Raw genomic sequence first — 25,000 nt, forward strand, 5'->3', positions numbered from 1 at the left:
CACCTGGAAGCCCCAGACCTGTAGAACGCACAGGAACTTTTCATGGTCCAAGAGTTGGTGGTCCTCAAGGAATGAATCCAGTGGGTCCCAGGTTTGGTCCTGGTGCACAGACACTTCGTGGGATACCTCCAGATCAACAGGCCGGGAAGCAGCAGCATACAGGACAGACAGGCTCATCAAGGCAAGGACAGGCACCTCCTGGTCACTTGAGTTCACCACGGTCAGGTCAAGTTTCCCCTGGCCAGTTTCCTTCTCCAAGGATGGGACAGGTGTTGCCTGGACAATTAAGTTCTCCACGGCAAGGTCAGGTTCCTCCTGGTCAATCAAGTTCCCCACGGCAAGGACATGTTTCACCTCGACCAGGACAGGTCACTCCTGGACAGTTAAGTTCATTTAGGCAAGGTCAGGTTCCTGGGCAATTAGGTTCACCTAGGGATGGCCAAATTCCAAGTCAGTCTGGGACTCCTAGGCAAGGGTTACAGTTAGACCAACAAGCAAGGGGACATGTGGGGTCACCTCATAGTGGCCCCCCATGGGAGCAAATGAGTTCACCAAGAATAGATGCTTCAAGGAGTGAATTAGGTACACCCCAGCAGGCACCTTTCCCAGGGCAGGTTGACACTTCCAGGGAGCAAACAAGGGGGAGGTCAGGGCCACACCTACCGGAACAAGGCTTAGGGCGCCATGAAAAAAAGGCTCCTCCTGCTGACCAATCTAGGGGATATTCTGGGTCTGCCCAGCAAGCATTGGCAACGGAGCATACTAGAGGCCCCTTTGGAAACAAGCAGAGCTCTCCTGTAGAACAACCAAGGGGACAGTTTAGATCTCCACAGCAAGCACCTGTTATGGATCAAGGAAGACAGAGACTTGGTTCCCCAGAGAAGGGATCACAGGGGCAACCATCAATAGGACCAGCCACACTTGATTCCAGAAGTGTCTTAAGTCAAGAAGCAAGAGGCGTAGGTGCTTACAGGTTAGACTTCACTGCATTCTATTTTAAAATTTTCATTTTGTCAGTAAGTTTTGTTGTTACTTTTGTTATTTTTTTATGTTTGGTCACAGTACATTATTGACTCTCCACTACATACATATGTTATGGTTCATTTTTATATTTGGTTCAGGATTTTTCAAACTTGTTCAAATTTGATTTTTCTTTGTTTCAGGTTTTGAGAATGAATAATCAAAATTGAACTGGCTTGGAAAATTTTAAACCAAGAAAAAAAATTTGAACCACAACACATATTGTTGTCTATAGTGTAACTTGGAAAGGAAAGGAAAGGAAAGGAAAGGAAAAAGGAAGGGAAATTTATTTAAGTGTCTTGTCGTTCTAGTGCTGGAGCGCTAATAATTGGGGACACTGTAAACTGAAATCAACAATGAAAGCAAATCAGGTCAAATGTTGGTTTTTGAGGAGAGGGGAAACTGGAGCTACCCAGAGAAAACCTCTCAGTGCAGAGTAGAGAACCAACAGACTCAACCCACATACAACGCCGAGTCTGGGAATCGAATTGGTGGGAGGCGAGCGCTCTCACCACTGCCATCCCTGTTATGGTTTATTTATGCCCTGGGGATTTTGTTTGACAGGTATTAAATTTTACAAATTTATATTTTGCTTATAATTATATTTTACTGCCTTCAAATGTACGCCAATGTAAGACTGTAAATGTTAAGATATTTGAAGGCATATAGCATTGTGCAAAAGAATGCAAGTGGATTTTGCAAATTCATATTTTTTAGGGGTGCAGGGATTGCACAGTGGTGAGAGCACTCACCTTCCACCAATGTGGCCCGGGTTCGATCTCCAGACTCAATGTCATATGTGGGTTGAGTCTGTTGGTTCTCTACTCTGCACCGAGAGGTTTTCTCCCTCAAAAACCATTGTTAATTGCAGTTTACAGTGTCCCCAATTAGTGCTCCAGCACTAGAATGACTAGATACTCAAATAAAGTTCCTTTCCTTTCCTTTCCTCTTATTTTGGTGAATTTCCTGGCTTTACAGGTCTGTTCGAGGAAATTTTGTTTCAAGTGAGATTCCATGACATTGCTATGAATTTTTGAGGCACCTATTTTTTTTTATCTGAGCAAACATTTGATGGTCAATTGGCTGTGAGTGTTAACGAGTCCCGAAATTTTGAGGGAAATTTTGCTCTTCCGTAACGTTCACGGCGGAATTTCGAAAGAAAATTTGGTCCTGTTCTCTATAATGGTAGTTTAGTGGTGGGGCACGTTTCTTCCACCACTGTCACCTGGGTTTGATTCCTGCAGGCAGCGTTCACATGGGTTTTGTTTGTTGTTTCCCTATTGTGCCCCAAGAATTCAATCTTATCGGGGGTACGGTACTCTGGTTTTCCCCTCCCACCAAAAAACCAACAATTTATTTGAATTGTTTTAATTTGATTTATAGTCCCAATAGACCTTTTTACAGTTACATGCTTACAATGTAGTTGCCCAGCCTTTAAATGAAATTGAGGCTGCAGTTGATTGTTATGATGCAGGTTTGGGTTTAAAGGTTGAATTTTCCTTCAAAAATTTTTGGAACTTTAGTCTGGGTTCAGGGACATTTTTCCTGAAACTGCAGATTATAAAGCTGGAATTAATATTTAATTAAATGTCTTTTCCAAAAATGACCATGGTAGGATTCTTAGCTCTTAATTTCGTTGAAAAGGTGCAAATCATGTGATCATAATTATACCTGAACTTAGGGTTCCTGATCAAACTGGCCCAGGAATGCTTCAACCTTTAGATCATAAAGATGGACAAATAAGAGATGACTCTGCCATGCATGGAAGAGTAGATGCCAACATACAGGATGATATGGATAACAGACCAAAGGGGCCTGACAGCAGCATGATAGAGCAGTCTGCCAGGCCACTAGAAAGACCAGTAACCCAGGATAACCAGATCACAAGGCCTCATGGCAAAGACATCAATGGTAGAAGAAGCCCTCCTAACAGAAGTTCACCTGACAATCCCAAAGAAAAGGTATGTGCAAGCTAAGAGTCCTTATTTTAATTACTAGAGATTTAAAATTGTCACTCTGAGTATTCTGAAATTATTTTCTAATGCTGAGCAGTCTTCTCTAAATTTAAGCTCCAGTTAACAAAGTTCACCTCTGCATTTACATGTAATATCAACCACCATTCTGCAAATGGGGGATAAGTCACCACTGCTACTATCTGGAGAGTCTTCATCTTTAGTTCTGCTTACTCAAATTTAATTTTATTTGTAAAGAAATGTAATAAGAGGTCAACAAAATCACATCCCAAATTTAGGTTTCATTCAAGTTGACCACTTAATGAACAAAAAACTCCAAGTACAGCAATAGCTTTATGATTCAGCCGTTTTTGGTCTACCTATTAAAGTATAACACTCTAGTATACATGTACATGTATGTACTTAGTAACACCTGTCTACCCATTTTTGCTTAGTTACAAATTCCATTTCAGGGTTTTTGTGGTGGATTGAAAATATATTATTTTGTCAATTTTATTTGGCTTATATTTTTTCTTGTTATTTGTCTCTTGTGCTTATAGAGGCATATCTTTGGTTGATATGTTTCTGAAGTATGAGGTTATTGTAATCATATTCAGAGTGCAGTTTGGAGAAATTATGAAAATGTCATGATGATTTACACTACCGAGTCTTATTTTTGCCATTGATGCTTTGGTTCCAAAATATTATTCCCAAACTTATATTCTTTACTCAAAGAATTTTTCAGCAAATTCTCAGCAGCTGGCCCTCCGAATACATAATCACATAAAGGCACAAATCTTAGCTTCTCATCTGCGAAAAAAAAAAATTAAGAATTAAGAGTTAAATAGGTTTTGACTGATATATATTTAATACTTTTTGGTATTAAATGTGATCATTTTGGTAGACAGTGATAAAAAAATGTCTGAATATGCAATTTCCTTGCAAATTAAAATTCAAACTAGATTGTTATGAATTATATATGTACAATGTATGAGGAACACAAGAAAGAACTTTCTTTCCCTGCAGCAGCATATTGCTTTTATGTTTTCTATTCTTTGATATGATCTTAGTAGGTTTAATCATGATGTCCTTCCGTGTTGTGTGCTTGAGCTTTGCATACAGCAATATTAATGTTTATTTTCTGAAAGGAGGGCCAATTATGCCTTCTGAATAAGGGATCCCACCTAACAACATTAAGACTATTACTCTGGAAATTTGTCATAAGATTATTAAATGTACAATCTGTTCAAATCAAAGATGTTGTAATGCTGAGACTGTAGCCTTTACTAATCATCGATTATCCTTTTTATTCTTTAGAGCAACTTGTTCTTTAAGGATGACCCTCCATCCATGCGAGATCGAGGCTCATTGGGCGATCGATTCATTAGCACCTTGCCTGTCAAGAGAACTTCTTCACCTCCTGTTTCTACTTCTTTGCCTTCCTCTTCAGTGGTGGCTTCTTCCATCACAGCTATTCCTGTGGGTTCTTCTTTTATGGATGAAAACAAAGATACTTTACAGGTTGGCTTTGATGTGCTATGGCCATACTTAAATATTCAATTTGAAGTCCGTCTTTCATCACCTAATTGCCATCTTTAGTTGGTTGGTTAGCATGGAAAGGTCATTTGATAACCTTGCAGTCATTCACACAGCTTCCCTTTCATTTTAAACATTACTTTCTGCAGCTGTTTTGCTGGTCTAATTTTATCAACAATGTTTTGTTGTCATGGGCAAAATGAGCTTTAATTCCTGTTATGCACTTGAACGTAGCAGCTCAACACATTCTGTTCTATATCATATTTCACTGGCTGCGGGTGAAGCTTAACATGCTGCAGTTGGTTGCATATATTCTTGAATGCACTCTTTTTCTCTGAGAAAACTTTGCCTCCGAACAATCCTTACTGATCTACAAAGACACTGCATTCCTGGTAGTCCAGGACATTGTGGCAAAATTCTCTATGCCTGGACTTAATGCTTTATTTTCTCAGAATTTCTACACAAAAGATGTCAGCTTCATTTGTTATAGTCTATGTTCATAACTTTTTCAGTCGTCCATAAAGTGGTCTCAGCCTGACGAGGACAACAAGTGTTTAGGGGAGGTGCATCTCAGAATTGATCCCAAATGCAGAGGAATGTCTACAGGTACAGTATAAACTAGCTCCAAGGCTTAATCCACTGGTCTTCAGAAGCCAGCTGCTATGTTTATCAAGGTTATTGCTAATTTTTTTTTGGTTAAAAAAGAAGAAATCCTGGCCCAGGAGTAAAAAAAAAAATTATTGTAATTCTGAGAAAAGAGACGAGATATCATAGAATCAATCAGAAGGAGCTAACCCTATTAAAGTTTCAGCTGTTTAATTTAAAAGGTTTCAAAAATAGCTTTGATTATATTACAAATTGGTCATTAAACTTTGGCTTTAATATGATTAGAAGACGGACTTCAGATTTTTTAATAGGTTCCTGGCAGGGCCCCATCGGCATGGTTGTTTTGTTAATTATTATGATATTTTTTTTATTTTATGAATAAAATAATAGGTTCATTAACATTAACCCCCTCAAGGACAGATCTTTGTTGTTATAAAGGTATAAAAAAGGGAAGTACCGTAAATATCATATTTATTGTCTTGAGTTGCTGTGTTTCAGATCCCTATGCAGCATATGGTTTGAAGGTGATTGGAGGAAAGAAAACTGATGATGGGAAACTTGGAGCTTTTATTACTGATATTAGAAAAGGAGGTCCAGCAGACAGACAGGCGCAATTGTTGATAGGTAATTTAAAGCAATAGAGGACTTTTCCCATACGTGTTAGGAGCAAGGATGGCACAATTGGTTAGTGCATGGCCTTGGTGCAAGAGGTCCTGAGTTCGATTCCCGGATCTCGCATCCTTGTTTCGACTTCTTTCCTTTCCGTGTAGCTAGTAGCTTTAAATACCCGTAAAACGGAGCACTGATGGAGAGGGGGGAGTAAAATGAGCGCACCGTCGACCTCAGGTTTGTCAGTTTAATTACTGTTACGAGTTATCGACGTTAAATAAGGTCTACTTTACTTTACTTTACTTTACATAGCCTCATCTAAACATGAGGGGGAGTTGGGAGAATTCAAGACAGTTCATAACTGTCAAGAATTCTCCCAACTCCCCGAGTGTTTAGATGAGGCTACGTAAAAACAAAAAAAAAAACCTCTATTGCTTAAATATAAATATTTCTCAAAAATAATTCGACAAATGAAGGAAAATGCTGGTTTTTTTTTTACTTCTTGATTGTAACAGATTTTCTTGATACACGCTCATATTTCCTACCAGCCAATCAAAACATGTGTCTGACAATGCATAACCAACTAAAATTTATGTGATGTCACAGCCGTGTTTCCATACTCTCATCTAAACACAGCTATTGACCAATGAGAGTGCACCTACTATAGTAATTATTTTATATTGATATACATGTATAGAGCAGTATTCCGTTTTGGGGTTTATAAAAGGGCTTTGTTTTAAACTGTGTTTTTGCATTTAACAGGTCCTGTCCATTGTGACAGAGAACCAGTCTAAAAAGCAGGAGGTTGTTGGTTCATATTGTCACCATACCTGCACGTTTTCATAATGACCTCGGAGACAAAATGCGTTTGCATCAACAATAATTATATTAGCCGACTGTAATTAGTCTTACAGCCGACTGTAATTAGTCTTGTCAGAAAATCGCACCTCTAATATCTCTTGTTTGGTAACCCTAATGAACACGTCCATTATGGAATCTTTGAATGGTCCAAGGAAAGTTCTCCTTGATAAGGTGCTCTGTTCTTTGTTGAATTGGGGGGGGGGGGGGGGAAGGGTGGGTCAAAACTCACCATTTTTATCAGAGATATTAGCTATCTTCAGACAGCAAATAAATGATTGGAAACTTAATGTGATGTGACTTGATGTTGTGGCCGATTTTTCACTGTGAAGAGATTTTAACAAAGCACATTCTCGTTTAATTATCAAGTTTAATCTTATCTCAAAATCTGGTCATCTAAACTTGGAAGTGTTTTCTGTTTTTCTGTTTGCACAAAACTGGATTACATTGGACCGTGACCGTGCCCACGAATTTTTGATTGCATTAGTGTTTCCCAGTATTAATATTAATTAATTTAATGATTTCAGGTGATGAGATACAGGAATGGAATGATCAATCATTGGTAGACTGTACTTTTGAAGAGGTCATGGAAAGTATCAATTCATCCATGGAGGACAACCAAGACAGTTTTGATCTACATCTGATTGTTTGCAGGGACAAGTAAGGAAGTGCTCTGTTAAAAGGCAAAACATCTTAACAGCAAACAAACCTGACTTTTCTGTGGGAGGTCTTTGGTTCAAAGCCAAGATGGACCACTGCCTTTAAAAGGGCATCTACAAAAGCATAATAATAATAATAATAATAATAATAATAATAATAATAATAATAATAATAATAATCTCCTTTTCAGATTCGAAAATCTACGAAACGAAATGTTTCAGATACACTGTGAAATATTGTAGAACCCACATACATTTTGGAAAAAGTAAGAGATGTGGTCATAATACCCTCCCAGACCATATGAACTTGACCTCTTGAAGGGCAGGCCACATAATTATGATGACCATATCGAAATATCAGTGTTAACATTGATATTCTGCAGTCTCACACCTTAGTGCACATTGTCAGGCACTATTTCATTTATTTCTTCAAATTAGACTCTAAGTTATCTCACATTGTTTATAATGGTAATAGGACTGTGTGGAGTCCAATTTGGTCTGTAATCATACGAGTGATAAGCAAAATCGGACAACCGCTTAGCAGGAGTCCGATTTGTTTAATCATGAGTATGATTACCCCTTTGACGTCCAACCCGGCCGAAACCGGCCATATTTTACTCCAACACCAGACGATCGTACTCGTCAATGGGGAACCCCTGGGAATCAATGGGTTACGGAGCAAATTGGACTCAACTCAGTCCTGTTACCAATTAATTATAACCATTACAATTTCTGAGAAAACAAAATTAATTCATTCCTTTTTCACTGTCCAATGTTATAAATTTGTTTATTTTGGAAAATCCCCAGTTTGGTAGGGTAAGTCGTTATTTAATAAATTCTGTGATTTTTGGAGTTAATGCTGAGTGCTCTTAATATGAGTGGCTGATGCAACTGTCCGATTTCAGGTATCCGATTACAGCCAACTGTCTGATTTCACTGTCCAATTTCAACCCTACACAAAAATTAGTGAATAATAAAGTAGTTAATGCACCAATCAAATTTGAGAAAATTGTAATGGTTATGATTACCTTTTTAACATCATCTTTTGTTAAAAAAAATAGGGTTTACTTCCTCTTGGAGGCCTTTCAACTTGAATTTTTTTTCAGGAGTAAATTTCCAGCCAAGAACACCCAGCCCCAAGTAAAATCTTCGAGTGGTCAGGAAATAAAGAGAGAATCTCCAAAACAGATCCCTCCAACAAGGGACTCCCCATTGAAAAGAGATTCACCGTCTGCTGCCACACCCATGTCAGGGGAACCAAGAGGGCACATTACAGGGACCCCAAGAGAAAATGGTGCTCCTGTGAGGGGCAGAGATCAGAGTTCCGGTTATGAAGGTAGTTTTGTTGATAACGATGACTTCTTCTTTGGCGGTGGTCCTTTGTCTGATGAAAAGCCTGTCAAGCCTGTGAAGCAAGCAGCCAATTCTCAGCAGAGTGCCACAGGAAAACCATCAAGAATCACTGGCCGAGTTCAGGTAATTGTCCTGGTTTGAGAGTCTGAATGCTGCATAGTTGGCAAGTTGTTCAGCATGGGAGCATACATTTTGCTACAATTCGATAGGTTTATGAATGACACTTTGCAAAGTTTTCAGACGGTGGCACACAGCAATCTTGTTTTCTTCTCTCTTGATTGATGTTTTATTTGCAGTTAAAGCTGTTTTATGACGAAGATGCTGCCAATTTGAACGTGACTGTAGTTGGAGCTGAAGGCTTGGCGCTCAAAGAATCCTCAACTCCACCCAACCCTTATGTCAGGATATATTTTCTTCCTGATAAGAGGTGAGCTTTTTAGCCGAGTGAAATTAACCCAAAAAAATCAATGTACAGTACCTTTAAATGCATTTTTTAAAACTTCAGTATGCAGAGCAAGCGACGAACTAAAACAGCTATGAAATTTACCAATCCTAAATGGAACCAGACCTTCGTTTATCCCTGCAGACCACAAAAGGTATTTTCTCGCGTTATGTTGACTATATGCATTGCTACATACGATTTGTTTGTGTTGCCACAGCATGCGTACTTCATCTGAGTAACGAAATTCATTTCGTGGTTTGTTTAGTTTAGCATTTACGTGCACTGAATTCTCGCCCCACTTTCTCAGCCAATCTTTCAGTTTGGCGAAACCAATGATCTTGCAGGCATTTCACCACAGTTAGGATCGGAAGCAAGATTTCCTGCATTGATTTCACATCTGATCTCGTCATGTTGATCAGATGGCCTTTGGCTGTTTTAATTAGTCTAGCAATTACTTTGTTTTGGCTGAACTAGTGCCATTTGAATGGTCACTGTGTCACACTTGCCTTCTTTTTACTCAAAAATTTTGTTTTATCTACGGAGTTGATAAATTGACGACCTTACAGAGATTCTGAAGGCTGACGTTTCGAGCGTTAGCCCTTCGCTCTGACGACGAGCTAACGCGCGAAACGTCAGCTTTTAGAATCTCTGTACGGTGGTCAATTTACATTATCAACTCCGTTTGTAAAACCAAATTTTTGTATACTACTTCGACGCAGCACCACAGTTTCTTTAGAAACTACCCCCTTCATTCTTTTTACTCAGTTCAGTGGCCGAGCTCTTGAAATCACAGTTTGGGACTATGACAAAGTTTGCTCCAGTGAATTTTTGGGCGAGGTAAGATATTTCAATACAAATCAGTTAGAAACTTACCAGAGCCAATGTTGAACTCTCCTTCGGGCTCTTAAGTTATGTTCTGTACGCAAAACGCTAGAGGTAATCAGTTTCGTGGACGTACGATGCTATCGTTGATGCTTACTAATACAGGGATATTTTTGCGCGGTTTAGAACTATCCGGAGAAAGTAGATGTTAGTAAGTACTCTTGGTATCCAAAAAGAAAATTGGGGGTAACCTTGCATTTTTGAGAGATAATTAAGCTTCTATTTGAGAAAGAACGCCATACATTGCTTTGTATTTTAAAGCTTTTTACAAATATTATTCATGAATTATCTTTGAAAAATGCCTGGTTACCCCCAATTTTCTTTTTGGATTTTAATAGCACTTGTTGAGATCTACATTTCTTGCACAATCACACACCGGGGCAAAAATATTGTTAATTAGTAGGCACCGTCCTTAAACTTTGTTTCTAAAGAAAGCCCATGGAACAAGCCGTAAAAGAATTGCGTCGTTACGATAGTGCTAGGGGTTAGGACAAAGGTTAGCGTTGGTCGGTTGTAAAAGAAAGGGACGTTGAGAATTCATAAATTGGTGCGCTCTATTCTACTCCACTACTTTTGTTTCCGACCGATCAAAGAGAACTCGGGTTGGTATTATAACTGATGGTGGCCCACTTTATTCAAGATGTTCTGCGACACTTGTATATGTTCAACGATTCAGCGTTTTCTATTCATTTCGAAAAAAATGGTGGACGAAAGTAAAACAAACGTTTCCACGAAAACATAGCATTGAAACGTAGCAAGAAGAGACCTGAGGAAACAATTTGGGTAACATGAGTTCGTTGAAATGCGTGTTTATTTATGGGAGCAACTTCAAGGTTAAGGCTTAACCTGGATAAACGTTAATTTTGCTTACTGTGCCCCAGGTTGTATTGAACGTGGCCGAGGCAAACCTTGATGGTAACGGATACTGGTACCCACTGAAAAACCACGAGGACGAGAACGATCCACTTGTGCCCCCAACTCCTGACCAGTCCCCTCATAACTCATTCAGATTCAAGGGATCGAGAGGGCCTGGTGAGACAACTGAACAAGGTTTGCGACTGCTAGTTACTTGCTTTAAAACTTGAAATGCAGTAGTCGAAGCATCATGCAATCATCTCTCGCAGCGTGATATGTTATCATAATGTTTCGTACGGAATTTTTATCGCGAAAACTGTGCAACAAGAACGTGATGTAATTGGTTTTTTATTCGTTTTCAAATATGGTGCGTCCGCGTACGTTGGCACTTAACCAGGTTGACAGTTAGACATAGCTTGATGCTACTCTGGCTTGGAGAATAATGAATTTGGTACAAAAATCCAATGCAAAGACCCCAGTGGTGACGTCATCGCCGCCGTGTTGGTGGACGAAAGCAAAAGATCTCTCATGAGCTCCTTTGTTCGTCCACCAGCAATAGCCCTTTATTTGTGTGTTTACGTCTGACTAGCTAATTTCACAGCCAAGCCTCGAATTCGAAAAATCAAACTTGAGGAGGCAGTGTGGCCGAGTGGTTAGGGCCTGTGTTTTGAGATCCAGAGATCCTTGGGTTCAAGACCGCGTTCTGACCGCTCGCTGAATTTGTTTCAGGTAGTTCCTGGTTCAATTTCCTGGCGCACTTGTAAAATAGCCAACTGGTTTGCCTCCCGCCAGTTGGGATTCTTAACGTGCTCGGAGATATTAGCTACTAGGTACCCTGAAATCGAAGGGTAAACAAAATGATTATTATATTATATTGTTATTAGCATGAGCAAAATCCCAAAGTAACAAAGGCTTTTAACGTAAACCCACGTGTTAACAGAATTGCATGATATCCAGATAATGGGAATAATTTTGTTCAAACGAGGCTTGGTGGTGAATTTTGAGCATATGCCGTAATCATGCATACGCCCTATTGTGCTTTGTAGCATTCTTATCTGTGTCTGTATGGATTGGTTGCAAACCACCAATTCTCCTAACCGTGGTGGCGGCACATATGTGATTGGTATTTACATGGGTGGTTTAACCTCGTAGCGGACTTCGTGTCCTTTTGTTTAGCCACCATGTAACTACATTTGTTCAGAAATCCATGACCCGAAGCCTACAACTCCATTGTGTTCTTATCACGGCGTTTTCACAGACCGATTTATTTTTAGATTGAATTTCCCTCAAATGAGACTCCCACAGGAGCCCGCTGACCAATTACAAGAAACTAACCTAATATCATAGGGTCACCGAACCGGAACTGCCTTTGTTTTTTTCGGAAAAGGCAGTCTAAAAATAGATCGGTCTGTAAAAATGCCGTGACATAGGTTTAGTGTGGGAGTTGTAGGCTCCGGGTCATGGGTTCTTGATTTGTTATAATATTCTAATTCTGTAAATAAGTAAATGACTGAATGAATGAAAGAATGAATAAATAAATAAGTGATGCGAAGAAAATGTTAGTGAACAAACTATTGAAATTGGTCGGACAATCTCAGTAAAAACCGAGTTAAATGCCCAAAACGTTATATCCCTTGGACGAGTTGCTCTGCGCTAACCATTGGTTAAGTGACATCAAAAGCTCCTGGGTTTTATGGTATTTTATGTAGGTTAGCTTTGTCCAAGTCCACACCAGTAGTCCTTTTGTGTTGTGAAATGCAAACCGCCGTCATAGTAATCTAACGTTTTAGCTCTTTGTAGAGTCTGATGCTATTAAAGATATGCATTGTGATACAGACATTTTTTTTATTGAATTTTCTCCCTCAGGGGGATCACCTGGTTATGGAAGTGATTACGAGGAAGAAGCGAGATATACTCCAAATGGCCCGGGAACTAGTGTCCAATCTCCATACCATACACCAGAGAACGAGCTATTGAAGCAGCAGTTGATCGATCATCACAGAGACAGCCCCAGGCCCCCATTTTCCCAACCACAGATGATCCAAGGTATAATGCAAGTGTTATTGCCCGGCTTTTTTAAAATTATAAATTATTTGGTATAACCCCTGTGAATACGCCATGGCCGTCCTTTTGTCATGAAACGAGAGAGCTTCTTTTGTGGCTGAAAGATGGGCCGGGAGGGGAGGGGAGGGAAGGGGAGGGGAGGGGAGGGGGAGGGGGAGGGGGAGGGAGATGGGGCAATGCGGGGACAAATTCCAATCCAATCTTTTACGGCTTCCTTTTTTGGAGCTTTTAATCATAGCGAAGACGTCCCACAAAGTTAACATGCATCTTGTACATGAAAAAACTGACGGAGTTGGACAATCTGTAAAAGTGGACATAAAAACTTAAAACGTAAGTTTATAAAACATGACATTAAATATGCATATCTGAAGATAAAATTAATGTCATTAGGCTTTTTTTTACAACCCTCACCATAAATCTATCAACAGTTAAGTTGCACAGATTTAGAATAATTTATTGATCGGTTTTAATGCTGGAGTAAAATTTAAATTTACTTAAAAGATAAAATAGCTGTAGTACTTTGAAAAGAATGTTTTCGTGCTCTAATAATGTTATAATTACTTCATTCAAGCTTACACTGTCAAGCAATATCACACGTCACCACCTCACCTGTCCCAGTCTCCTCAACCGAGCTATCTAAATTACACCGCTGACCATAACAGAATGCAGCCGCAACAGACTAGACCCATGCCTCCTCAACAGCACGGAACCGTTGGCCGCTTTCATGACGAACGTATTTCCCCAAGCATGCAAGGTTATACCTCCCCTGGCACGTATTCCCCTGGTAGAATGTCCCCTAGCGGAGGCCCCGGGGCTAAAAAGTCCCGGATGTTGCCACAATTGCCTCCAGGACGGGAAACGATGGGTAAGCCATTCGTCACTGAAACGAAAAGAAAATGATGAATTTCACGGACTGAGTCAGTCAGCGTGGAAACTACGTAACAGCGCTATTGCCACTTTAACCTGTTGTTTTAGTCTTCGTTATCAAGGTCGAGGTGATCATGTGTGAATTCGGAATTATTTCGCTGTGTATTTTTTTGTGATACTTTTTTTTCTTTGCTAAACCGTGTTCCCTCGAATTTGGGTTGTGTTAGTAAAAAGGACTACTAATGGATGGAGTGCTAACATGAAAGTAGAACACATTAACTTGGAACTAAAAGCCTTAATTAACAATTAGACCAGGGGGGCTAATTGTTTTAGTATCACTCAACTAGTCGGACAGAAAAGGCAATAATAAAGTTGGCAAATGCAAGTTGAAGAAAGAAAGCGTCACGCTTTTCGCTACTCGAGGACTGTTACTAATAGTCCTCTAGTAGCGTAGCCAATTACAATGCAGGATTTGCGTTAGTCCACTAGTTGGGTGATACTAATGGCAGTTATTTGTAGGCTGTTAAAACAAATTGACACTTTGTTATGATCGTTTAAAGAAAGAATATTTATTCTAACTACACTGATAACCCCGACCTTAAGAAAGGAGATGAACTTGTTAAGAGCAGATTGTTAGTATCAATGAAGTGCAGTCAATCTTTTGAGTTAAGTGATTTGACTGTATGGGTAGTAAACCGTCATCCAAGCAGAAAACATTTTTTTGTCTTGTCAAAATGAATTCGACCATTTTCCAGCGACTATTTTCCAAGAGTCGTTCCAAAAGAAGACATGGTCTACTTAAATTTCCTAACTTTGTTCACTTAACGTAACGATTGACCGGAGCTTTTCCGCATCAGAAAAGTGCACATATCCACTCCAAATAATCCATGATATTTGTTTAAACGGGAGATGTGGACAAATATATCATCCACACAGATTGTACTTTCAAGTGAGTGGTTTTCATTAGTAGACTTAAAAAGTTAGAACTTTCGTGTGTTTCAAAGTAGGCGGGATCTCAAGAAAAAAATTATGCTCAGTAACTGTCGTTCGAATCGTCAAAGGTTGCACTGATTGACCACCCCGCCTTCTTCAGTAAAGAGCGCTGCTCAGTAGCATTCGTCCAACTTGGTAATGTAATATTCTTTCAAATCAAAGGTGGCGTAATTAGAAAAAGTGCGAATAGCCTTATACATCTGTTGCGGATGTGCATTTGGTGTGAATAATACGTAATTAAAATTTAGGTGTTAAAAAATAGCATCAACTCTAAATCTAAATCATTTTAACCACAGACGAAGAAGAAAGAGCCAGGGTCGCAAAACAGAAATTAAGAGATGTTGACCCAACAAGAGCTAAATTGATTGTCGGCGGCACAAAAGGGAGGATGGGATACGGTCATGCCCCGGACTCCGTGTATGCTCCGCCAAATGGGGGTTTGTACGAGACGGGCATATCTCCACGGCCTGGAAGCCAGTCTCCGAGGCCAGTGCCGAGAACACGGAGCCCATCTCCCTTAACAGGGCCGAAACATTCTTTCGGGATGCTTCCACATCACCAGGAGCTGCACACTCCGCAAGGTAATTTAAAACACAGACGAAAAAACTTCATAAAAGTTATCGAAATAATTGAATAAAGGATCAATTTCTACCTCTTAACAAGCTGAGATCCAATGTTTTTCTTGTTAGTTTATAACGTAAACTTGACAGTAAATGCCGTCTCTCAATTTAATCACAACGAAAATGCGTAGAAGCGATCATGAGCTTAACACCACACTAAAAGTAACCGCTGAATGAGTTGTAAATTCTAATCCCGCTGCATTACCATTATAGAACGCATGTATTCTCCAGACATTACTACGCATGAGCAAGGAGCACCATACGAAAGTCACAGGAGACCTCGTGAGTTGACACCTCTTTTGAAGGCCATATTTGGGTTACCATCTAACGATGACGTTGTTGACGAGATACCCAGGCTTTCTTTTCGCCTTGTATGGAAGAATGTGAGAGGAAACCGTATGGCTGTTGTTCAGACGTAGGGCTAACATTCGCTTTCCAATTCCTTTACGGTTGTCAATATACCGTGTCGACCCAGTTAATAAACCCATTTGTGGTTTGTATGCCTTATTTAAGTATCCAGGCTGAAACTCGATAAACGATTGTCTCATTAAATTCACAATTAGTACTCCAAATTAGGAAAGAATCGGAATTAACGATATCCTTTTAATGTTGTTTTCAAATTAATGTCACGGACGCAACGAGAAATTTATTAAGCTGATCACTAACGAACAGGTAATAATTGTGAATGCTATACGATCATAAAAATGTTCTCAATATATAAATAAGGCTAAATATTATTGAGATTTTAGCACTGTACTGACAGCAATTCTTTGGTAGACTAATTCAACAGAAATCTACACTTTTAAGAATTCATACAATAATAACTGTTCAAAAGAAAAATAAGAAAAAAATAAACCTGCTTCACTCTGTTATCCCCTCTCTCAGCTTGAAGACTTTCCATTCTCTAGTTTCGCATTGAGGTTGACTAGCAGTAGAGTTATTTTCATAGAGTTATGTCGTAGAGTTAGAGTAAACTCTATCTCTACGACATAACTCTATGACAATAATTCTAAGAATAGCTGTCCCCTTTCGCATTCCCCATAAGACACTCTGTTTGCCCCCCAAATTTTGCATTAGCTATTGTTTTCAAATTCTTCTGGGGACACTGCATATCCCCAAGAGCGTTTGAAAACTATGGTTTATGCAAAATTTGAGGGGCAAACAAAGTGTATTATCGGGAATTCGAAAATAGAGAATGTTGATGTTTGCTTTGTTCGACACCGACATACCGCAACCTTCTTACGCAGGACCTGTTGTTTAGCCCCCAAAATTTTGCATAATCATTGTTTGCAATTTCTCCTGGGACATGAAGATGTCCCAAGAGAAATCGAAAACAATGCCTATGCAAAATTTTTGTTGGGGTAAAGGAGGCGTATTATGGGATTTAAGAAAGTAGAGAATCTCGTCTTCTGGGGCAGGGATGGAGGGGCTGTGGATAGGAACATTGGAGACCCTGCAATTTGATCTCGGCACAAACCATAATCTGAGGAGAAAGTGCTGTCTTTGTAATGACATCTGCAAATGATTAGACTTTCAAGTCTTCTCGGATAAGGACAATAAACCGGAGGTCCCGTCTCACAAACCTTGTTCACATATAACTCTGTGGGACGTTAAAGAACCCACACACTATTCGAAAAGAGTAGGGGACGTGGTTCCCGGTGTTGTGGTCTATCTTCATCACTTACATCATCACTCATCATGGGTTGGGAGGGTTCAGTGGGCTCATAAATGGACTGATAGCGGCTGCCATCGGCGCCCTTAGTATGCTGATGTCCGAGCCCACTGCAAAAATGCTATGTAAATAGGACACGTATGTTTGTCCTATCAATTCAATCGCGACATTACTACTACTACATAATCATTGTTTGGAATGAACATTGGAATCCACAAATGACCAGCTCCCAACATCCGTGGTTTCATAGCTCAGTTGGTTAGAGCGTCGCACCGGTATCGCGAGGTCACGGGTTCAAACCCCCGTTGAAGTAAATTTTTCAGGCTTTTTTACGCAATTGCAAAAATTGCGTTCATAACTGCGAGGATCATAGCTTCACTTAATTTAACTTCTTGGAGTGTGTACTCACACTTTCTAAGCCGAGCGACTTGGAGTATTCGCTAAAGTATCACAGTTGCGGAAAATAATACTGATTTTTAGCAACACGATCTCTTCCTCAAGTGGATCGGATTATCCCTTCATTGTCAGTTTGCTCCAAATGAAGTATAATCCTCCATTTAGATTACTCTGTCCCAGGACTTGTGGTAGCAGATAAAAAGAAAAAAACAGTAAAGTTAGTGCCTGGACAGGATTTGACCCCGGGGCATCCATTCTGAAGGAACTTTTTTAATCCACTTAATCACCAAAGATCAACTAGCTGATAACTGTACCGTTTATTTACCAACACTAATTAGGATACATGAAATCATTTCTGAATAGTGGTTAAGTCTAGTGCTTGATTTTAAAATGGTTAGCGTTCTCTTGACGTTTGGTAACCGACATTTTCTTCTGTTTAAACTTGTTTCTTATCGGGTGATAATACACGTTTACAGCGGCTTGGGAAGAAAAAAATATTGACATATTAAAAAAAATAATATTCTGTCCCGGGTTGCTCGAAGCATGGTTAGCGCTAACCAGCGTTAAATACCATGGAAACCTATAGGTTTTTACACCTCTCAACCCACGGTTAGCGCAAACCAGGCTTCGAGAAACCGGCCTGACAGTTAGCGATGTGGTTACCGTAGTCTAGTGGTTAAGTGAAGGGGTATTAATCAAACACTCCCAGGTTCGAGTCCTGCGAATCCAGACATTGAACTTCGGCTTTAAAAAGAAATATGTTCATTTCCCATGATCTCCATCAAGCTTTCAGTGTCCAAAATGAACGATAATACTTCACTTGGAGCAAATTGACAATTAAGAATAATCATTCAATTGAGGGAGAGACTTGAGGTCCCTAGTCCCTAATAAAAGCCTGTTGTTACCGTCTCCTATCGGGCCTCTTTCGACCGTTTGATTAGCCAAGACCAGGGTCCCGTTTCTCGAAAGTCCCGTAACTTTACGGGCCATTTTCGGGTGTCACAATTCCCTTTGTATCTCCAGTACGGAGAGGATTTGAATCGTCAAACTTCGCACTCTATTTTCTTTTTGCTACCTTTAAAGCATGTTAAAACGTCGGCTTTTCAAAACAATCTGTTGGCAGTTTCTTAAATGGCTTTTCGGAACTTTCGAGAAACGGGCCCCAGGCTCTTATGTTTCGAGCTGCTAAACCTCTTGAGTGCGTTCATCTCTTAGCATGGGCTCGAACAAACTCTCATACAAACTCTCTTTAATTTTGATTTTTCCAGAAACTACTCCTACACGACGCCGTAACAGCTTGAGTAGTTTACCGCTGAATGACTCTGAAGCAGAGCGGTCACGAAGTCCTTTTCCTCCGAGTCCAGTACCTCTCGGTCACGGCAGGAGCCTCAGCAGTTCCAGCTTACATGAAAAATCCAGCGGTTTGCCGAACGGTAAGATAGAGGATTGTATCTTGCAATATTTCTCTCGATTTTCGTATTTTTCTGAGTCACTGAAATTTCCTTACTGGCATAGTCTGGAAAATTATCAGGATAGAATCCCCTCCCTCGCCCTCTGCACTTCCCCTTTAAAAGGAAGTTAAGTTATGAGTGATGGGAAGTTCCAAACCTTCACCCTCTTAACTTTTTACTGCAAAGGGGTTTCCTCGTCGAGTTAAATTGTTTGGCGCTTGTCACTCAAGAGGCTAAATAGGTCAAGAGTAACCTTATCCTTTCTTGCTCTCTATTTTTCTTTTTTCTTTTTTTCAAAGATTGTCTTTATTAATATTTAGTTTATCTGCAACACTTTTCAGCAGCCTGTCTAACGCCCTAACAGTGTGATTAACGTCAAATGTATAATTTTTTTAAAAAAGGAAAAGTAATTTACTTATCACATTACTACCGGTGTTTTACGCCCAAGTTCATCTCTTGTAACCCACATTTGTGCTACTGAGGAATTTTTATAAAGCAACGGCGATGGTGCTGTACTCTTTAGATTCAATTTCTAACGCTAACCATTCTTTTCTTAAGGTGAGTTTCATCTTTTATTTCTCTATCTCCAGAAGTATATTGCTGATGTGTCTGTAAATGTTGTACTGAAAATTAGGAATGAAAGCGGTTTGTCGTCGACTGAACCATATAAAGAAAACTGAAAAGAATGATACCTTAGTATTGTAAAACCATGCGGGAGGGACTCTCCACGTTGTGATGTTATTTTCTAGTCTCATTCAAGCAAAGGGATTGGTTCATTTAACAATATGACCAATTTTTGAATCTTATTTTCTTGGAAATTTGATACTGAAATATACATTACAGCATGTAGAAAGAACTTTTACAGTTAAAGTACTTTGCAATCTGGTTGGTATGCACCTCTTCAAACCTATAATTTTATTGGTTTCCTGTATGAGGCCCCTATATTTTCTAAGGGGATAGATTAGATTGTTTTCTCTCGATGTTTCTTGTTTTTTTTTTTTTAACTAGTCCTGTTGTTGTGCAGGTGTTGCAGATCAACCCATTCGTCCACTCAGACTCAACTTTCCCTCCCATGCAAAATGAAAAGCAAAGCAAACTGAATGAATTTAGAACATACTGATAGGTTGCTTCCGCACACTTCTCCTCCTTAGGCAAGCTGCTGGTTGGTGAAGCTGATGCTCGTTCCGGCAGTGTTAATGATCTCCATGTCTTCCCTACAGGGGGATATATGAAACCAATCCGGCGGACGGCAGGAAGTGATAGTGTAGGCGGAAGTGGTCGAAGCAGCCGGTCATCATCGATTACGAGTGACAGGAGCGGAAGTCTCAATAGTATACCAGGCTCGGTTACAAGCTGCGAGAGCAGGTATCTACCACTTACTCGGGAGCGTTGTAATAGCTGCTTACTGACCCTTACTCAGGTGTGCGCGGATACGAAATTAAATTTAAATCCCGCAAATGTAATTCGCTCTTAAGATAACTTTTTACAAGGCTAAGAAATGTTAACGAGAGAAAAACTAAAAATCTGCAAAACGTTTTCAACTCAGTATTCAAGTGATCGTCATCTTTTCGACTTGAAGAGGAAGGATTGCACAGTTGATTAGTGCGCGACCTTCTGTGCGAGAGGTACTGAGTTCGATCCTCCGCAGTGACCTCACATCATTGCTTCCACTTCTTTCCATTCTGTGTAGCTTCAGGTAGCTTTACCCCCCGGGGGGGGGGGTACTCCCTTATAATTGCTTAATGGGGACGTGCGGCCAGCCAGGGTATGTTTTTCGGGATTTTTGTCTTGAACAGGGTATCGAATTTATCATTTTTACTGGGTTGCCGTATGGCAATCCCAGTCGGAAAATGGGTAGATTATTATTATTTTTCTTATTTTCCGTGTCGGGAAAAGTCTTGCCTGTCACTCCTCTGGTAAGTGGTGTCTTTGTGCATAGAACCCTCTGCGCGTATTTTCTTAGGATCGAGAGGGTAGTGGAAATGCGTAGATTTCTCTGGTGGACACAGGAGAATCATTAACTTAGCCAGCAATGGCGTCGAAAGTCATGTAACGCGAATGGCGTTTTAGTGGATCTTTGAATAAAATATACCCTTATGAAGCTCAATAAGTCAGTTGGATAAACCAGGCAGGCGGTGAAAAAACCAACACCTGGAATCTCAAAAGCGACGAGTAATGGACTTCGACAACAATCTATCGCCCGTCGAGCCGAAATCAAAGTGAGCTGTATTTCTAAAATAATATTTAACCAAGTGTGACGGTTATGTAGAACACTGAAACCAAACGGAAAATTCTCTGGTAACTTATGGGTTCAACAAAGACAGAGAACGATTGAACGAATCGAACACCTTACGTGGATCTGTGATCAACTCTGCACAGTCTTCAGGTAAAAAAGATAATTGGAAATGTAACAGCCAAGAATTATTTGAAAGAAAGCTTGTCGTGTATTTTGTGCTTCATTATTCAAGGAAAGGGCTCTTCATGGAAACGGTTTGATCCTGAAATTTAGTTTGTTGCAATATTGCGCATATTTGACACGATTGAGTTTCTTCTCTTCACGCACGTCATGAAATAGAAGGGGTTTTTGCCTCTAATAGCAAATATGTTGTTTGTTTCAAAAAATTGTTCATGGAAAAGGTGGCCTTTATGAATTCATCATGTTTTATGATATGTGAGCTTAACTGGATAGTTTTTTTGACAATAGTAAAGCATTTTCTTGTCAAAATGAGGTTAGCGTCTTCTGGTGTGTTAACTGAATTAAAGCGTGAGTTTGCATTTGCCGTGTGCCGCGTAACCTTGATTTCCACTCTCAAAATTACCTCCAGAACCTACTTTTTGCGTAGAATAAGCTTTTAGAAGGATGTTCTTGTTTTGCATAAAGCAAGCTAACAAAATATGTACCTTGCTGAGTTCGCATTTGTTAGCGTTCATAGTATTTTCGGTCCGATGCTTCTGTTTCGTGAGGGGTATCTTGTTTTGGTCTCCCATCCAAACACTAACCCCGGTGAACAGGGCTTAACTTCAGTGAACTTTGGTATTACAAAGCTGTCAGATGCTCAGAGGGCACGCTTAAACTTGTGGTGAAAAGAAGTTGTGAGGGAACTCGAAAATTATCAACATGTCAGCCCAGAAGCCAATGTTTCTCGCTTCTCTTTTATTTGTTATTCTTCAGAGACCGGAATGCTGTAGTTCAATACCACACAATTCAGTGCCTTCTGATTTTCGTAACACGTACCACAGGCAACCCAGTCTATGCTTCACAGAAGCATCTCTTTTTTTTTATATTTGTCTTAATCAGGGTATCGATTTATCAATTTTTGGCTTTTAGGCTTTACCCTCTACAGGGTAGTCAGAAATGTTTGGTTTTTCAGTCAGGTTTTTTCTTGTACAGTTCGCATTTGAAATGTTCTGCTAGTTTGCCACTACTTAACTCTTTTGGTGGAGACTTGGCCTCTCGGTGCCCAGTAGTAACATTATTTGAAAATTGTTACTATTATAGCCAAAGGATACGAAATTGCAGCGGGAATACGAGTTTAACGGAACGAGGAGTTCATGATTACGAAAAGATAAGGCAGTATTGTAGGCGAAGGGTGATTTCATTACGCAATAGAATAATTCTTGTCTCAAAATGAGGATGTAAATCGTAACAATGACAAAATTCTCCCATTAAATCCACTTAAAGATCTTATTCGATACTGGTAGATTCCAAGTCATTATTACGTCCAATATCAAAAACTGTTGTTTCTAAATCTCTTTTCCATATCCACGCCCCCTCCCCCCCCCCCCCCCCCAAAGACTACTGACAGATACACAGTCAGACAGACAGACGGACAGACAGACATGTTTATTTGGAATCTTATACAATAAATAGTATATCGACCACAATTTCCAAATAACTAAGAATTACAAACAACAAAAGTATACATGGCTAAAAAGTTATTAATTAATTAAGTCCTGGAGTCTTTACTTTTATCCGTCTTTCCCTTTCCTTTTTTCAAAGCATTCGAATATATGTTTTGCTATTAGTTTTTGTATTTTAACATTTCCGCTAGGGGGGTTTATCAGAAACATGAATATTTTATTAGGTGACATTCTGCTTATTTTTATTTTATATTCTTTTTCCAAATAGTCTAGTAACGAACATCGTTTTTCCTGGTATTCTATAAAGCAGGGCATATATTTAGAAAATGGTATTCGTCCTCCATTTCTATTTTACAAATTGGGAAATTCTTTCTGCAGGTTTCTTGAGCGGTCTCGAATAACGTCCTGTCTCTATGGCTAATTTGTGGTTGCTAAGTCGCAGTTTTGTTAGGGCTATTCTGTGTCGTGTATTGGTGACCTGATGTAGGTAGTCTTCACATTTGTAATTGTCTATCGTTTTGAATAACCGGTAGGTTCTCATTTTGTTGCTTTGGTTAGCATCTTTTCTGGTGTCGTTATTTATTTCACGTAGCCATCTTTGTAGTTCGATATCCTTGAGTCGTTGCCTGATAATGTTTACAATTCCTATGTCAACATAGTGTGCTTTCATCCAGAGGTCTCCTAATCCTATCTGTTCCAATGAGCCTTTGATTTTTTGGCTCCAGAAAGCCTTATTTTCCTTCCACGTAATGTCATTGTATGCTATTTGGGATAATTTGTATTCATTTTTGGTTAAGGTTAACCAGAACCTCGCGAATGAGGGGATACGCCTTGAATACTTTCGTTTTGAAGTTCATTGGTTCCTTTCTTCTTCTCGTGATATCTTCGTACTTTCCAAAGGCGTAGTAGTGACCTCACTCAGCAGGTCACCATCACTTTGCAACATCTTCCCTAAAGCAGATGTCTTTTTGTACTTTCTCTGTTTTCTTTCCCTCAGCATTCTCTCCTTTGGTCATTATCTTTCTAGCCTGCGAACGCAAAATTATTTCTGGCGGTCTTTTCTCTCCCCCGAAAAGGAAGAGAAAGAACCGCCGGAAATATGCCTGCGTTCTCAGGCTATCGTCTTTCCAAAATATCTCTAATAATTCGCATACCTCTCACCTTGTCCCGTGATTATACGGTAGGTAGAAGGAATTTTCGCATTTAGTGTTTGGGTGTTGAGACCATCTGTTATTTCATGAAACGGAATAGTGTTGTTAAAACTAATCTCAAAAAGGCGGAGGGAAATTCTTAAGTGTTTTAAAAGTTATCATAAAATGCGAATTACTGATCATCTCATCGAGTTAACATCCACCTACTTATCGGCATCCCGGGTCGGCATCTTGATTTGCCAAGGGGTCTTCATTCCCTCCAGCCCTGGTAGACTCGATTGTAGATTTTAAAAGAACCTTATGAGACCACAAAAAAGAAACACGAAACTTGAATCTGTTCAATTCTTATCGTGTTTTCCTCTTTTCTTTTGATATGTAAAAACAGCTATTCGAAACTTCTTGGGATTAATTATTTATCTTTGCGGGAGCCAGGAATACATTTAACCAGACCGTGATATAAGGGACATTAATAAAATGCACAAATGAAAGCCATACCTCAAAGTTTGCTACCAAACTAGAAAGGGCTATTTGCCAAAAGGTATGTGAATTGGCGTTTTTGACAAGTTCTCCTCTAAGTTGTCTCTGAGATTTGTTTGAAAGCGGTAAGAAGATGGCTTTCTGCTGAGAAAAATTGACAGATTGACAAGAAACAATTTTCAAAATATCTGCGGGACATTGTTGTCTCTATGGCTACGAGTGTAGAAGTAAAAGATTTAAATTCTTATCTTTTTCTGTGACTTGTTCGCCAGCTGTTAGCCCAGCTTTCAATTCATCGATAGATGCGGTCTTATGAAGGCTCGGCTCTTTAAGTATTTCTTATCTGGTTGTCAGGCACTTGTATATGTAGACAGTCATGTCAAAAATCGAAAGAGCATTTCAGTCAGTTGCTGCGCATCTTTGGGCCCCTGCAAGGTATGATAGACCAGTCATCCTTTTTTCATCACAAGGCTCTCTATTTTCTTCCCATCTTCTTTTTTAGTTCCAACCAGCTTTGTCTTTGGTTTCAAATTCATTGGCTGAAAATGAAGAATCGCTCTGTTTTGCTAGTTTTTACGCTTAGTTTAGAATACGCAGAGAAACAAATCGAAGTATTGAGAATATCTGCTCATTTGCTGCGATTTTTTGCGGCCGGTATAAATGAATGAGAAAATTG

General features: G+C 39.6%; 1 protein-coding gene across 6 annotated transcripts in view; it reads left to right on the forward strand.

Moving 5' to 3' along the window:
* Positions 1–25,000, forward strand: part of LOC138032139 (regulating synaptic membrane exocytosis protein 2-like) — a 57,913-nt gene that overhangs the window by 18,951 nt on the left and 13,962 nt on the right. The window contains exons 5-21 of one of the 6 annotated variants that reach the window (XM_068879741.1): positions 1–973; positions 2,702–2,981; positions 4,290–4,493; positions 5,021–5,114; positions 5,613–5,738; positions 7,109–7,241; positions 8,347–8,716; positions 8,890–9,020; positions 9,099–9,189; positions 9,801–9,872; positions 10,799–10,967; positions 12,639–12,818; positions 13,408–13,701; positions 14,993–15,277; positions 15,530–15,598; positions 18,653–18,817; positions 19,987–20,200. The exon at positions 1–973 is cut by the window's left edge and continues 1,015 nt beyond it. In XM_068879741.1, the coding sequence (XP_068735842.1) occupies positions 1–973; positions 2,702–2,981; positions 4,290–4,493; positions 5,021–5,114; positions 5,613–5,738; positions 7,109–7,241; positions 8,347–8,716; positions 8,890–9,020; positions 9,099–9,189; positions 9,801–9,872; positions 10,799–10,967; positions 12,639–12,818; positions 13,408–13,701; positions 14,993–15,277; positions 15,530–15,598; positions 18,653–18,817; positions 19,987–20,200 (3,850 nt within the window). The remainder of the gene's footprint in view (positions 974–2,701; positions 2,982–4,289; positions 4,494–5,020; positions 5,115–5,612; positions 5,739–7,108; positions 7,242–8,346; positions 8,717–8,889; positions 9,021–9,098; positions 9,190–9,800; positions 9,873–10,798; positions 10,968–12,638; positions 12,819–13,407; positions 13,702–14,992; positions 15,278–15,529; positions 15,599–18,652; positions 18,818–19,986; positions 20,201–25,000) is intronic. The other 5 variants (XM_068879736.1, XM_068879735.1, XM_068879739.1 and 2 more) reach the window with 5 other exon arrangements.

This window comes from Montipora capricornis, chromosome 14 (assembly GCF_036669925.1).
Source record: "Montipora capricornis isolate CH-2021 chromosome 14, ASM3666992v2, whole genome shotgun sequence".
In the NCBI taxonomy this organism is placed as follows: Eukaryota; Metazoa; Cnidaria; class Anthozoa; order Scleractinia; family Acroporidae; genus Montipora; species Montipora capricornis.